The 14326-nt window shown below is 37.6% G+C and overlaps 1 protein-coding gene across 1 annotated transcript; it reads right to left on the reverse strand.

The window, feature by feature from the left end:
* Positions 1-3091: 3091 nt before the first annotated feature.
* Positions 3092-5148, reverse strand: LOC131331138 (uncharacterized). The gene is made up of 5 exons (XM_058364988.1): positions 5007-5148; positions 4616-4789; positions 3625-3765; positions 3308-3518; positions 3092-3159 (listed from the first exon to the last, which is right to left on the reverse strand). The coding sequence occupies exons 1-5, from the start codon at positions 5055-5057 to the stop codon at positions 3143-3145; spliced, it is 594 nt and encodes a 197-aa protein (XP_058220971.1). The 5' UTR covers positions 5058-5148; the 3' UTR covers positions 3092-3142.
* Between the last annotated feature and the right edge of the window lie 9178 nt (positions 5149-14326).

Here is a 14326-nt window from a genome sequence, read left to right on the forward strand (position 1 = left end):
ATGATCAAAATTGTTCACTTCGTAGAGGTCGTTGAGAAGATCATATGAAGCCTATTAAAAAAAAATTATTTTTGAAAAATATGGGTTTTTTTTTTATCAATTTATCCAACACGGTTTTATTTTCGATCAAGGTATTGATCGATATTCAAATAACATTAATATTTAAACGGCACATCAATTCGATAAGCTCCATAAAGTAAATAATTTTGATCATCAGACTAAACTCAACATGAGTCCACAAAATGCAAAATATACCAAAAATTAGCAACGTAGGTACAACGTTTGATCTTTTCTTCATCTAACCTAGGTAGTACAACGTTTGATCTTTGCAACCGCGTGCGAGAAGATGAAGAAGCCCATAAGAAAATTATTATTTTTCAATTGCAAAGGAACACATTTATTTTGAGAAATATGGGTTTTGATCAACTTGTCCAACGCGTTTAGAAAACACACGTATAAGTTAAAAACGAAGAAAAGAGTAGCTTTACTCGGCCATTGACTTTGATTCTGACTTCGTCTTCGTCTTTTAATTTCTCTTGGGTATCTTATCACTTCACTTCATTCCATAGGATGAATGTGTACTCGACAATAATCTTGACTTATTATTCAATGCTTTCGGAGTGTCAATTACGGAGTAATAAGTGACAGTTTTACGTGATACTTCCATTCAATTACGTAGTGATATCTCATACGAGTGAGAAATGAGTAATCGCTGTTGTCAAATAGGTGGGGAGATTGGAGGTGACCCACCCCAGGCCCCGGGGGAGATTGTTTTTAAAGCTTTTTCATAGAAGCACGTATAAGGAGAAATGAAATGTACACAACCAACCAGCCACGACCACGTAAAATTGTCATTTGTCGAGGCTGGGCTCTAAGTTGATCGGACTGGGTAGTTTCCTTTCACTTAACAAATTGAATATCTAAACGTAGCACTAGCTTGGGGCCTTGCCAATGCTTTGGAGATCTCCCGAGCTCCTAATCGCCAATGCCAGCCATCCTCGGTATTCTTATATTTTGTTGTAGTGATTCACTGCATGAGTGCAAATGTGCCTCGACATTGAGTGGGTTCCTGTTTTGTACTTGAGTGGAACTACGTATATCTTTGTGTTCTTGTTTATTGTTTATTGGTTTGTTATATTGATGTACGACAAGATTCAAGAAAATTTCCTATTCTTATTTTTATTATTCTAGAACTAGATTTTGGCTAGGAATATATTTATTAGGTTAAAATTATGTCTTTTCGTTTCAATTTTCGTATCATGGAAAACAGAGTTTCTCTCTTTTCCTTGTGTGCAAGCGTTGCTCATGGACTCGAGTTGTTTATCTAGTTTGAACTAGTATGCTACCTAGTTTCTCTTATGAATTCCACTGCGTCAAGTGGTATTAGAGCAAGACTTTGCCTGGTTTGATGGCATTTGTCCATGGAAGATGCACAAACCCTATTGACGATGATCGTAGGGCAGTATTTAACAGGACTAGCACCAAGGGATTCGCCCATAGTCAATAAATAAATAAAAAAAGAGTTGATAGGAACCGCGTTGAAAGATTTGCTCGCAACCAAACCTATTAACCAAAACGTCTTCAAAGGATATTCTTATCATCAACTTGATAATGAGGATGAATTTGAAGACGAGTTATTTAAGGATTATTATGGATATCAGTCAAAGAAGCGGCATTCAAGGTTTGAAGGATCGCATAGATGACGACTTTTCAACTTTTTAGGAACAACCAATTATTCTTAATTTTCATGGGTATTGCCATCAAGAGAATTTTATTTATTGGTTTCGCAGAGTTGATAAATTTTTTGAGTTCGACACGGGTATTCCGTAAATTACAAGGCTATGCTTCTAGATGGTGGGGGCAATTACAATCTAATCGGAAGCGCCACTATAAACAGCCAATCAGGACATGGCACAAGATGAAAATTTTGATGAGCATAAAGTTTCTTCAAACAAATTTGTTTGCCCTAATGCTCAAAAGACAATTCGTTCCTGATGGAAATGCTTTCAAAGTGGTAGTCACATGGGAGGATGAAGATATTGCAACAATCGACCAAACATTAGAATCAAATGAAGAGGATATTCATGAATGGGTGCATGTAATTTCTCAACACAAGAATGTCACCCTCAATATTGAGCTTTGTGAACCACTTGGAGCTATGACTTTTCCTAGTGGTGAAGTTACTACAAATACTCTTCATGCGACATCATTTGTACTTGATCTACCAACCAATTCCATGGTGGAGCAAGGTCAACAGAACATGCACTTTCAACATAAAGTTGAAAGTGTTGATTTTCTTGGGTAAGTTGGAGCAGTTTGAGTTTGCACTCAATTCTCGTATAGTGGATATTGTCAATCAATTGAAGTGTGCATAAAAGATATCGTTACGTTTTTCTGTGAATTTTTTTTTTTTTTGAAGGAAATCAAGAGATTGAAGTATTCTAAATATCTATTTCTTTGTCATGAAAGATGTCAGATTTTCAACAAGAACTCGAGGATGATGTTTTTTTGAGGAAAGAGAGACTGTTGAACATATATATCCTTGTCTGTGAATTTAGATTGTATTTTGCAGTTGACGTATTTTGCATTCTCCAAGTTAAAGAAAGGGTGCAATGTGTGAGTAACTGTTGAAACAAATGGCCGCAAAGATCAGGCACCAGTCCCATATAGGCTCAAACTCCTGTAATATGCCCTTCTTTTTTATATCAATATATAATCAATCCTATTTGACTGCTTTAATTAGTTTGTTAGTATTAATTAGGTTGGGCTTCAAATTAAAATGATTACCATTCTTGATGCACAAATGCAATAGCGAGGCATCTTCGATCTCTACACTTGCATTTTATGAAGACTATTATTGGTTGGTTTTTCTCAACTACACTTGTCTCACAGATAAAAAGGTGTCAAAATTAATTAGTAATAATCATTACTATCATTTACAATAGGCAATAATACCGAAAATGTAAACTAATAGTACTCCATAATACTAATGGATATGTTATAAAGCACCAACTAAACTTGGATATGTCCACTTCACCAAAATAACATTAACTTGATGAACCTCAAAACCACACCGGTATGCTACTGCTGCGTTGCTGCACTGATGTCTCCGAAGGTCCTTGTTTACACGATAAAGTTGCCGCTATCGCTCGGAGCAATCTTGCAAATAGCACAAGAGAAATGATAAGTCAATAACCAGAAGAATCAGGTACGATTATATAATGTTCTCCCTAAAAGGCCGCAAAAGTCAAGCATGGGTCGATCAAGATCATATGCAACAATTAATAACTGGAAACGACAAAAGTACCTTCAGGAAGCTCAGGTTTTGGTTCAACTCTGCAGAATTTAACCTGTGTCTTCTCCTCACTTCCAAGCCGACCCAGAGACGTGACAGCCTGGAAATTCTTAAGTTGAGAACCATCCATTACATTCTTTGCTTGGAACGTAATATAATACCAGAGCGCCCCAGTAAACACACAATTCACCCTGATTACTTGGAAAAATTGGTACCGAGTCCCCTACGAGTTTGAACAGCACCAAAAACAAAAAGAAGTTAAACCCAATAACAAGTAAAGGAGTTAACAAAAGAGGGAAGAATTTAATTAATGAAGCAAAAGCGGATACCTGGTTTTCGTTATAAACTCCAAGAGCTACCTTGGCCATGTCACTAAAACCCTGCTGCAGAGCAAGGGGATCACTCTGCTGACGGACAGGACGAATCACCTCTATCAGAAGGCGGGCTGGAACGTCCCCAACATCAAACCCCTGTACAAGAAACAAGTTTCACAAAGTCAGTCTACATGCCGATCGAAACAGCTCATATCGTGAAACCGTACGTAATACTATTAATTATTTTTTGTTTCCCAGCTATATGTACCACGTCACACATGCATGCCACAAAAGGAAAAAACAAACAACAATAGATACCAATCTCTTTCATCAAGACTGTGACATATATACCACCGGCCGGGACAAAATTATAATTGTACGTTCTCAACAAATTAAGAAAATCACCACTCGATTTGGATTCTATAATTAATAGTAAATACTTGCTCCAGGTACCATGCATTTAACCTTCCTCCCACAGAATTAATCCAAATTCAAACATAAAGAGAGAGAGAGAGAGAGAGAGAGCACAAAAAGTAAATAATAAACTTAAATCTTAAACATATATAAAACGACCCGGATACTTAAGCACCACGATCAAGAGATAACAAAATTGACTGTTTCACACTCACAAATCTCTCTCAATATAAATAAACAAACAATTCTCGAAGGTGATCACCCACTTCCTTAAATATAATATTTACACATAATTTTCCATATGCACTCCCTACTCTTTCCTCTTTCTACGTACTTGCCTTTTCCAAACCCCCGCCCCGAAACTGTTTTTCTTCTTCTTTTTTTCTCCCTCCCTCCCTCCCTATGCTACAAGACTTATATGGAAATACAATATCTCGTTTTTAACATTATCCCCCGAGCACATTAACACGCACCACTTACCGTATTACATGTAAATCCTATTCAAGCACCACTGAAAACCCACACCTAATTTGCACAGGTAATTAATCATATTATTTCAAAATTCTGGGGTATTACAAATTTGAACACATACCTCGCTGGCCCGCAGCTTTCTGGAGTAAACGGCATACTCTTCGGGGGTAAAATAAAACTTTTTCGTGTCCTCCTTAGTAAGTGATTTTGACGCTTTTGCTCTTTCTTCTAGACCCTTGGGCCAAAGGGTGACTTCTTCACCCTCCAAGGAGTCCACCTCGTCCAACAACAAAGCCTATAAACAATAAAAAAAAAATTAAAAAACTCCCTTTAGATTTGTTCGTTTGAGAACCATGAGGAATGGAAACCCTAAAACCAAAAATCAAGCCAAGGATATTTATTTATGTATTTTTTGGTTATGAATTAAACGCAAGCTAGGATTTGAAAAAAGGGGACATTGATCTATCTATCTATCTAGATGTACGAAAAAGGAGAGAGCTAGCGCTGTATACCTTTCCATCCCCTAACAGTTTGACGAATCTGCCCGACCCAGTTCTAATCATTGGTCGTGCAATTTTTCCTTCGAGTTTGAGAGAGAGAGAGAGAAAAAGAGGAGAGAGAGAAAGAGTAGTTGTCTCTTGTGCGTAATCTGAGAGGAAGAAGAGACTGCTTTAAGATTTTGATTGAAGGCGTTGGTTAGGTTATATATATATATATATATAAAGAGTAGTCCAGTCAGTATCGAAGGGTATTTCATGACATGCATGAAGACTGAGATACCGAATTGAGATTCAATCCTGTCCGTATTCGGATTCTACTAGTATTTGCCAACATTGCCCTTGCTTCTTTAATTCTTAAATTTCAGGTTCTCGACTCGGGACTGGACGCTGTCGTTTTAGTTCAGGCCCAACACTATGGGCTTGGGTTGGAGGGGGGAGACGATGGGTTGGGCCAGGCCCAATGAGTTTCCTTGATAATCTAATCTATGATTTCTTCCCCTTCACGTTTAAATCTGAGTGTGTCTCTCTCTGTCACATTCAAATTTTATTTGTAGTTTATACTAAGTAGTTTTCTTTGGGGGGTTTTTTGTTATCAGCTCGTGCAGTTTGTTGTTGTTGTACAGATCCATTTTGCGTCCATCTCGAGTCCTACAAAGATGATCGGAGCCGCTTATTTTGTTCTTAAATATATTGTTTAGGGTCCCTGTAAAAAATCATCTCAATCCGATACTGGTAAGGGCATTTACGAATCATCCAACTTTGCTTTAGAATTTGGCGCAAAGTTATATGATTCGTAAATGCCCTTACCAATATCGGATTGAGATATAATTTTACAAGGGACCCTAAACAATATATTTTGAACAAAATGAGCGGCTCCGATCATCTTTGTGAGACCCGAGACGGGCACAAAATGAATCTGTGCGCGGCTGCTGTACGGGGTTTGCCGTACCCCTAGCATTTCTGTTTTAATACCTACCTCTTTTTTCCTATTTTCACTCCAATCTATGCCTACCCTTACAATGACCACTTATCTGATGTTTATTTTTATTTTTATGAAGGGTGTGTGACAAACTTCAGGAGTCAGCGCCCCTCCAATTTACTAAAATACTCTAAAACAGGTTCAATTTTCATATTTTAAGATTTATCCGGGTTCACTTTATTGATCAAAGCAATTATATTTTGCAGAGAATCAGTTACATTATTCAAATAACGATCATTTATAAAATACTCCGGACTGTTTCAAGTTTTATTTTTAAAGATTCTTTCCGATATAATATAACAATCAACATGGTTATTTTGCAGTGATTATCGAGAAGCTCAGTCATACCACTTGCATAACTTGAATATCGATCAATGAATGTCCATACATTATTTATATTGATGAGAACTAGGAGCTCTTTAAATTTGACCGACACGAGACTTCAAAATGATGACAATCAGCCAGGACACCATTAGCCTAGATGCAAATATTACTTTTTTTTTCGAGATGAGATGTAAATATATTAATATAAGTTGGGAAGCAAACTTGTTAAGAATCTTCCTGCTATACTATAATGATCAACAAGGTTATTTTGCGGAGATCGCCGAGAAGCTCAGTCATACCAATTGCATTACTCGAATTAATATCGATCGTCATACCAATTGCATTACTCGAATTAATATCGATCAATGAATGTCGATACATTGTCTGTTTGTATTGACAAGCTCTATAAATTTGTCCTACATGAGTCTTGGAATGATGTAAATATAACTCGGAAAGTGAACTAGGAGAACTTGTTTGGTTTCTATATATATGCGGGTACTTTTATTAATTAATAAGCTACAAACAACGATAAATTGCGTACTTTTTTTTTCCTCCGATTGCTCCCACAGACTATGCGGCGTTCACGTGATCTCGGCACGAATTCCTATGCCATGGTACAACGGTATGCAATGCCTTTAATTGCATGCTATATCGACCACCCCAAAACTGTCACGAAATTACACACACTGCCATTGCTTGGAGAGATTATTCCATGCCCACGAGATATGCATGCTATATCTACCACCCCAAAACTGTCACGAAATTACACACACTGCCATTGCTTGGAGAGATTATTCCATGCCCACGAGGTGTGGCCAAGTCACGTGATGCCCCAACCCGCATGGGCTATTTGTACACACATTTTAGTGGCCCACGCATATTTGTGGTACAGAGGGCCTTGGGGCACAAGCTTAAATAAATCCTTGGCTTCTGCTCTTAATTTTTGCTACCCCTCGTGCTTCACTTTAGTTTGCGCTCATGCATGCGCACGAGCATCTCCAACACATCTTCAAAACTCCAAAATGGATAATAGATGTGATACATTGAGGAAATATTTTGTAATTTATACACCTTTTTTTTTTTCCATTTTTTGTGCTTTATGGGGAATCTTGGAGGGATCCGTCATATTTTTTTTTAGAGGTATTGGTCTCCAAAATGGGGTGTGGCTTCCATATTTGGAGACTATACTCCATTTTGGAAACTAAAATCTCTAAAATTGACGATGAGTCCCTCTAAGATTCTCTCAAAAAATATAAAAGTGAAAAAAGATAGGATAAATTACAAAATTTATCTCCTCAATGTATCACATTTATTCTCCATTTTGGAGTTATGGAGATGGGATGGAGATGCTCACTTATCCCTTATCAACCATTCCTGCAAAAAATAAGAATTTGCTTGGAACCTTAAGAAAACAAAAAAGGATGACAAAAAAAAAAGAAGGAAAACATAATAGCGAGGAGTAATACGTGTGTATATAGAATAATTTAATGTGCTCAATTGATTATACATATTTTTCTTTCTTTACAGCTCAAACAACTCAATCAATCGACGAGAATTCTTTTTTTTATTTTTCATTTCTTTCCTTGAATTCCAAACAAAGTGTCAAGGCTCGTTTCCACTATCCTAAAAAAAGATTATTTTTATCAGATGCATTTGATCCATTAACTATTTTGAATTACATTTATCAATTAGATCACACAAATTGAATGATGAAATTTGACACTATGAAGTCGGAGATCAGAGATCTTAAACAACTTAACTACATTCTTTTAAGTTCCATAAATAATCAGTACGGTCTTTTGTTTTCGCGCTCAATGCTCAATCTAAGCTGCCGCTCTCGATCATCGCTCTTCACGAAGTTTAGTAATTTCAGATGTTTTCAAAAAATTCTTTCATGCGAGCATGGAAGCGCATAGTTTTTTTTATTATCAGACAGATAAAAATGCCGTACGGTCTACAACTTCGAAAAGGAAAAATCTAAGCATAACAAAGAAAGTAGACTATGGTGTGTTGGACACCCAACTAGGGTTGAGATTCCCCTTTGAAGCTAATGCTGCCACATGATGAGCCACCTTGTTTCCGGCCAGATCTTCTTATCCATTCCAGCTTCAGATTCTTCTGTTTGCTGAGGTCCCGAATATCCATAACCACAGGGTAGACTTACTTCCCAAGGGGGCACCAGCTCTGACACACTAAGAGATATGGCCATCTTCTTGTCAGATTCAATCACCACCAGTTCATTCCCATGAACAAAAGCCATGTAGCATGCCTTCTTGATAGCCTCTATCTCCCCGCGAAGGACAGATAGAAGTTGAGACAAAAGAGGATATAGAGCCATCAATGATCGATCTTTCCGGCTTCATTGCGAACTAATACTGCAGCAGTAGCTTTTTCCCTGCCCAGAGGAACAGCGACATCACAATTAATCTTAATACTGCCAGTGATTGGTTTTCTCCATGCCGAATTAGCAGGAGGGGGGGGGGGGGGTCATCATGATGCTCCAAATTAAACCTTTCTCTGAACAGAATCAATCAATACGAATTCAGCAAGAGCCTGTGAGGCCTTGAAAACAGCAGACAAGGGATCCACCCTCACATGGTTGAACACCAAGTTATTTCTCCCTTTCCAAATGATCCAAGCTTGAAAAGCCACCTTACTAATCACCTCTGCTGCTCCACTGAGACTAGAGCTGCTATCAATAATGTTGGAAGTCCACTTGAACATTGAGGGGCACTTATCAGGAGAGATAGAGGAGATGAGATCATTCTCAAACCAAACCAAACCGGTCTTGTCCATGCACACTGAGTAAGCATATGTTCCACGGATTCAACACTGTCATCACAAACAGGGCAGGTGGGGGAATTGGCACACCTCCTCTTGTATAAATTCTCTTTTGTTGCTAGGCCATTTTTGCAAACCCTCCATCAAAAATTCCTTACTTTAGGGGGAATGTTACATTTGTCAACTAAATATTTAGTCGCTAATTCTTTTCACAATTACCGACTAAACAATTAGTCGGTAATTGATTAAACATTTGCCGACTACATAAATAGTCAGCAATTTATTAAACATTTGCTGACTGAATAATTAGTTGGTAATTTATTAAACATTTGCCGACAATAATTCAAATTAGCCGACGAAAAAACTAGTCGGGAAAAGCCAACATATGCCGACTGCAATTCCCCGACTAAATCACCAACCAAAGTTTTTAGTCCAGAAATACTATTGCCGGCTAAATTTCTACCTTTTGCGAATGGTATAATTTCTTGTAGTGAACTTTCATTTTCCATATCAGCTTCCAAAGATGTTTATTAGGTTTAAAGGAAGCGCATAGTTAGTACTTATAATAATCAATCTCTGACTGATCGACAAGCCAGGGAATGTTTTCATTAGACTCTTTCATGCGCTCACGGAAGCACACAGTCACAACAATTATAATCAATCTCTTGGTTGTCTCCAAACTCGAACCAAAATAGGAAAAGGGGTTGCATGAGGAATTTTGGATGGATGGGAAATGATTCATTCGTCAATGGTGTGGCTGAGGATAAGAGAGTATCATGAAGAAAGTTTGGAAGTTTGAAAGAGATTAAATTCTATCTACCGGCAGTGGAAATGGTAAATTTTCCACCGTCGTCTATGGTGGACCCCACCATACGTTATTGGTATAATCCAAACCGTTCAACTTGTAGGGTCCATAGTGTAATACATTCAGTCAAAAAATCATTTTGATTGGATATAGATAGATCAAACAACAATTGAATTTTAATTTATAAAATGGATGGTCCGATCCTGTCAAGTTAATTTGTCCATAATCATCTATTTTATTAATCAAAATTTAAAATTTGATACACCTATCGATGTCAAGTGAAGCTAAATTTTTGAATGAGAATAGTATTTTGCTGACCTTACATGATGAACGGTTCAGATTGACAATCAACCCATCGTGGAGTCCCAAATGATAGTGGTTGTAAATCCATAATTTCGGCAATTGGCGGAAGGAATTTAATCTCATTTTGAAATGACCTCCATCTTTGTCTTCATATGTACCAAAAGCAGGGACAATATTACTCCTACCTTGAAAGTTGAAGCCTTTCTGCATTATTAGATTAGATCTTTGAGTACTACAAAAAGCCAACAAATCCTCCATTAACATCTGGAGTAGACTGCTCACCGGAAAGGAAAAAGTGTCAATATTTCCCACTCACTCCCCTTTGCCAATTTTTTGATTGATGTCGGCTGAGATGGTACCCGCCACCCGGACTGCTAGTGTTCCTTTTAATAAAAAAAGAAAGAAAAGGGATTCGAGCCAGCTTTCGCAAATCTCACGTAATTTCGAACCATGAAGTTAAAGATCAGACAATCTTTTCAATAGCTCAAAGTCTTGGAATGTTTGGCATCTGTGAAATTCGAACATGCAACTTCATAAATGACAAAGACTTACTATTAGCTTTCTCAAGCTTGTTTGGCCAAATTTATTGTGAATTCTTTTGTTTGTTGTTCACCCTTTTCTATACGATAGACTAAGAAAATCACAAAAAATTACTTTCTTATAATCTAATTCAAAAATCGAACACTGGTCAATTATATAAGGAGTAAACTTACAAATCAATTGGATTTATCCTTGAGCAAGGGGGAGGGATTAAGGGTAAGGGGGGCCCCTTGACCCCACTGAGGTGTTAAGTTTTCATAGGATATGTGTAATTTCTTTGAGAATTTAATTAACTTGCCCCATATGTAAGATGTATTTTTGTCTCAAAGAAAAGCAAAAATTACAGCACTGTAGACACTCTAATCTGGTTTTTCAATTGTTTTACATTGTTTTTTCGGTTTCTTATTTTCCCGATGATGAATCAGATCAAAAACAGTCTTACGAGCAAAATGGTTTGAGCTTGGAGTGAGTGGAGCCCGTCCCAAACCCAAAAATCCTAAATCAAAACCCTGACCTTAGGTTTGACCATCGCGCGATCTATTGGATTCCTCGCGCGATGATCCATCTACTAGGTGTTGGTCAAAGTCAAAGCCTTGAATGTTGACCATCGTGGGGCTAGTTTAACTATCGCGCGACGGAGTCACTTCATCACGCGATGGTCAACACCTGTCACTTTCACCTTTTTTCAGCTGGATTTTGTGATGATCAGGGGGCCACTGTCCTGAGGAACCCTGTTTTCGTTGACTGAATAGTGCTCTGCAGATGCATGGGTTGCACCACCCTCACAACCACTCCCATCACCTTATTGGCCTCTTCCTCCACCAAAGGAAGATGGCCAGCTTTGTTGGTTGGTTGCTAAGCCAAGTTCTTCACCCACTATACACCTCCTCTTGCCCTATAAGTACCCCCCATGGTTGTTCTTCTAAAAGGTTACCAATTCTTAAGCAAAAAAGACTCTACAAGCCCTAGCACACTTGATATCTCCTCACTCTAACCACCTCCATATACTCATTTTCCAAGCTCCACCACCTTGTTCAATCCATTTTCAAAACACTCAAGCAAAGGTATAATCCCTTACTGTTTACTGTTTGATCCCTGAGGGGGGCTGACAGGGCCAAGGATGATAATCTATACCAGTTCTGGTCCTAAAGTCAGCAAGGTTACAAGAAATCGTGCACTGGTACTCCCACGCGTGATGGACCCAGTCACACGCACGACGGTTCCCGTCATCGCGCGATGGTCCTCATGGGGATGTGATGCTAGTTTATTTTCTATTTTATTAGTGTTATGAATAACTGGGAAGCATGACTTAAATTGATTCACTGTTTTGCATGATAAAATTCGTAATTTAACTTAGAATTCTTATTCATTAGCTTGGAAATGCCCCTGGGTCGCTTCTGAACATGTCTCAGAGCCCAAGCATACAAAGCAATTCCTGGAAGTCCAGTCATGACCCTCGCGCGATTAACTGGTTTCGTCGCGCGATGGTCCGCCTGTTTTCAGTAATTGCCCTTGCATGGGCAACTTGGTCTATGGCCTTTGTTTTGCTACCCCCACTGTTTAGGGGTTGTATTTTATTCCTGTTATCCCTGTTTGTAATAATTATTTATTTTTAGTATGTATAAATTGCTTGCTTTGATCTCGAGTGTGCACTGATCCTTTCAGAGTCCAAAATGAGATAAAACTGAACCTGTTGGAAGGATATGACCATCGCTCGATGGTATGAGTTGGTCGCGCGACGGTTGATTTGCATGCTGGCAGACCCATGCATGCAAGTTGGCCGCTGCCCGTACCAAATTCATATCAACGCACTGTTTTGATATCCGATCACAGTGTTGGGTTTTATCTCGTTTATTTTCCAAGCACGCCTTCCATCCAATACTATTTTTGATCACATCCTACAAAGTATTATAGTATTAATCCCCGATTAACTGTTCCCCCGCCTTAACTGGCTAAAATTTTTTTAATAAAAGAAGAATTGCAAATATTTTTGCAAAATGTCTAAGTAGAGACCGATCTCCGGATTGGGAGAGAGAGGTGCCTTAAAACCCTTCCCCTCTCATAACCTGGCTCTTAAACTCAAATATGGTTATGACGGACTGATTCCTTAACTTTTTCAAATCAAATAGAGCGGCAGCTGCTTCGAAATACGGTTCCTTGGGTGTCGGACCTTCAAAAAACCTAAGTGGCGACTCTGTATTTTGCAAGCACTCGGCATCCGCGCACGCGCTCCCCTCGATTCCGGGCCCTCGCGTTCGGAAATCCGAAAATTTCCAAAGGACATGCTGCCCACAAGCACCTTGCCCTTCATAGCTCATACTCCCTCTGTCCCAATTTGTTGTGCTCTGCTCTTATTTTTTTGGGATGTACCAAAATGATACACTTGTTTCAAAACTTTCCATTTTTGGATATCTATATTACCCATTTTACCCTTCATTTGCTTTTACATTTAAAAATATTAGGATTTCAAATTTGATATTCAAAGGACACTTAAATGTGGAGTTTTAGGCGCCATTCTCTCTTGAGTCCCGACATGACAGCATATCAAATTTAATTTGGCTGTTCAGTACTTATTTTTATTTTTTACATTATTTTAATATTTTTACAAAGGGATAAAATAGTAAAATTAACAAAAAGTCAACGTAATTATGATGTCTCTTAATTACGGAAAAGTCAAAATAGGCGAAACAAATTGGGACGGAGGGAATACTTTTTTTGTCTTCTTCTTCCCTCAACTTGGGAAACCTTTTTTTCCCCAATTTTTATAAAATTATGCAAGTAAAGGAATTATATATAATTGTGTTACTTAGTTGGACCTTGTGATTGAGAAATCTTGTAAGAATTTAACTTGTGTGTTTTTTTGGAAAGAAGAATTTAAATTGTGTTGTTGCATTGACTTGACACCCACAAAATATAAATATTGTTTGGGTATATTCCAAACACGATTATACGTTATGAATAGATTTCTACTTAACTACTTTATAAAATGTTTGGCATTTCGGTGTATTTTTTGTGGAATAATTGTAAATGATTATATGTTACACTCCTTTCTATTTGGCATTTCAATGTATTTTTTTCCAGATCATCAAATATGAAAAAGAGAATTTATATCTTGTACATAATTGACCGTACTGTCAGTAAATTCTGGCTCCGCCCCCACCCTTGAGGCGTGTTCACCATTTTTGTGTAGTACTTCTTTGAATCTCGCACTTTTCCTTTTAAAAAAAATCTCTCATCTTTAAAAATTTGATATAATTATTTTGCAATTTTAGATTTTTAACATTTTATTCATAAAAAAATCAACTCGACTAAATATTGATCGAATAACACTTGCCTTGCATCAGTTATTTGGTCTTAAACTTTGGACTAGGGGTGGGCATGCCTGACACAAAAAATAAAATAAATTCATATAATTGAGCTAAAAATAAATATTTTTATGGGTAATTCTATACATTGGACATTAGTTTGATGAACTGTCAACTAAAAAAAATAAAAATTTAGTGAAAAGTAGGACTTTTTGACATGACAACACAACCCGAAAATGACACGACCCGAACATGATACGAAAGATTTGATAAGTTGAAAAATGTTGTAGGATTT

Source organism: Rhododendron vialii, chromosome 6a (assembly GCF_030253575.1).
Source record: "Rhododendron vialii isolate Sample 1 chromosome 6a, ASM3025357v1".
In the NCBI taxonomy this organism is placed as follows: Eukaryota; Viridiplantae; Streptophyta; class Magnoliopsida; order Ericales; family Ericaceae; genus Rhododendron; species Rhododendron vialii.

Bases quoted from the DNA above. Each gene is read 5' to 3' on its own strand.
- LOC131331138 (XM_058364988.1), bottom strand. From the start codon at position 5,057: ATGATTAGAACTGGGTCGGGCAGATTCGTCAAACTGTTAGGGGATGGA. The intron at 3,766-4,615 runs GTATGTGTTCAA...TTTCTTGTACAG, and splicing joins GAAAGCTGCGGGCCAGCGAG to GGGTTTGATGTTGGGGACGT. The intron at 3,519-3,624 runs GTATCCGCTTTT...TCAAACTCGTAG, and splicing joins GAGTTTATAACGAAAACCAG to GGGACTCGGTACCAATTTTT.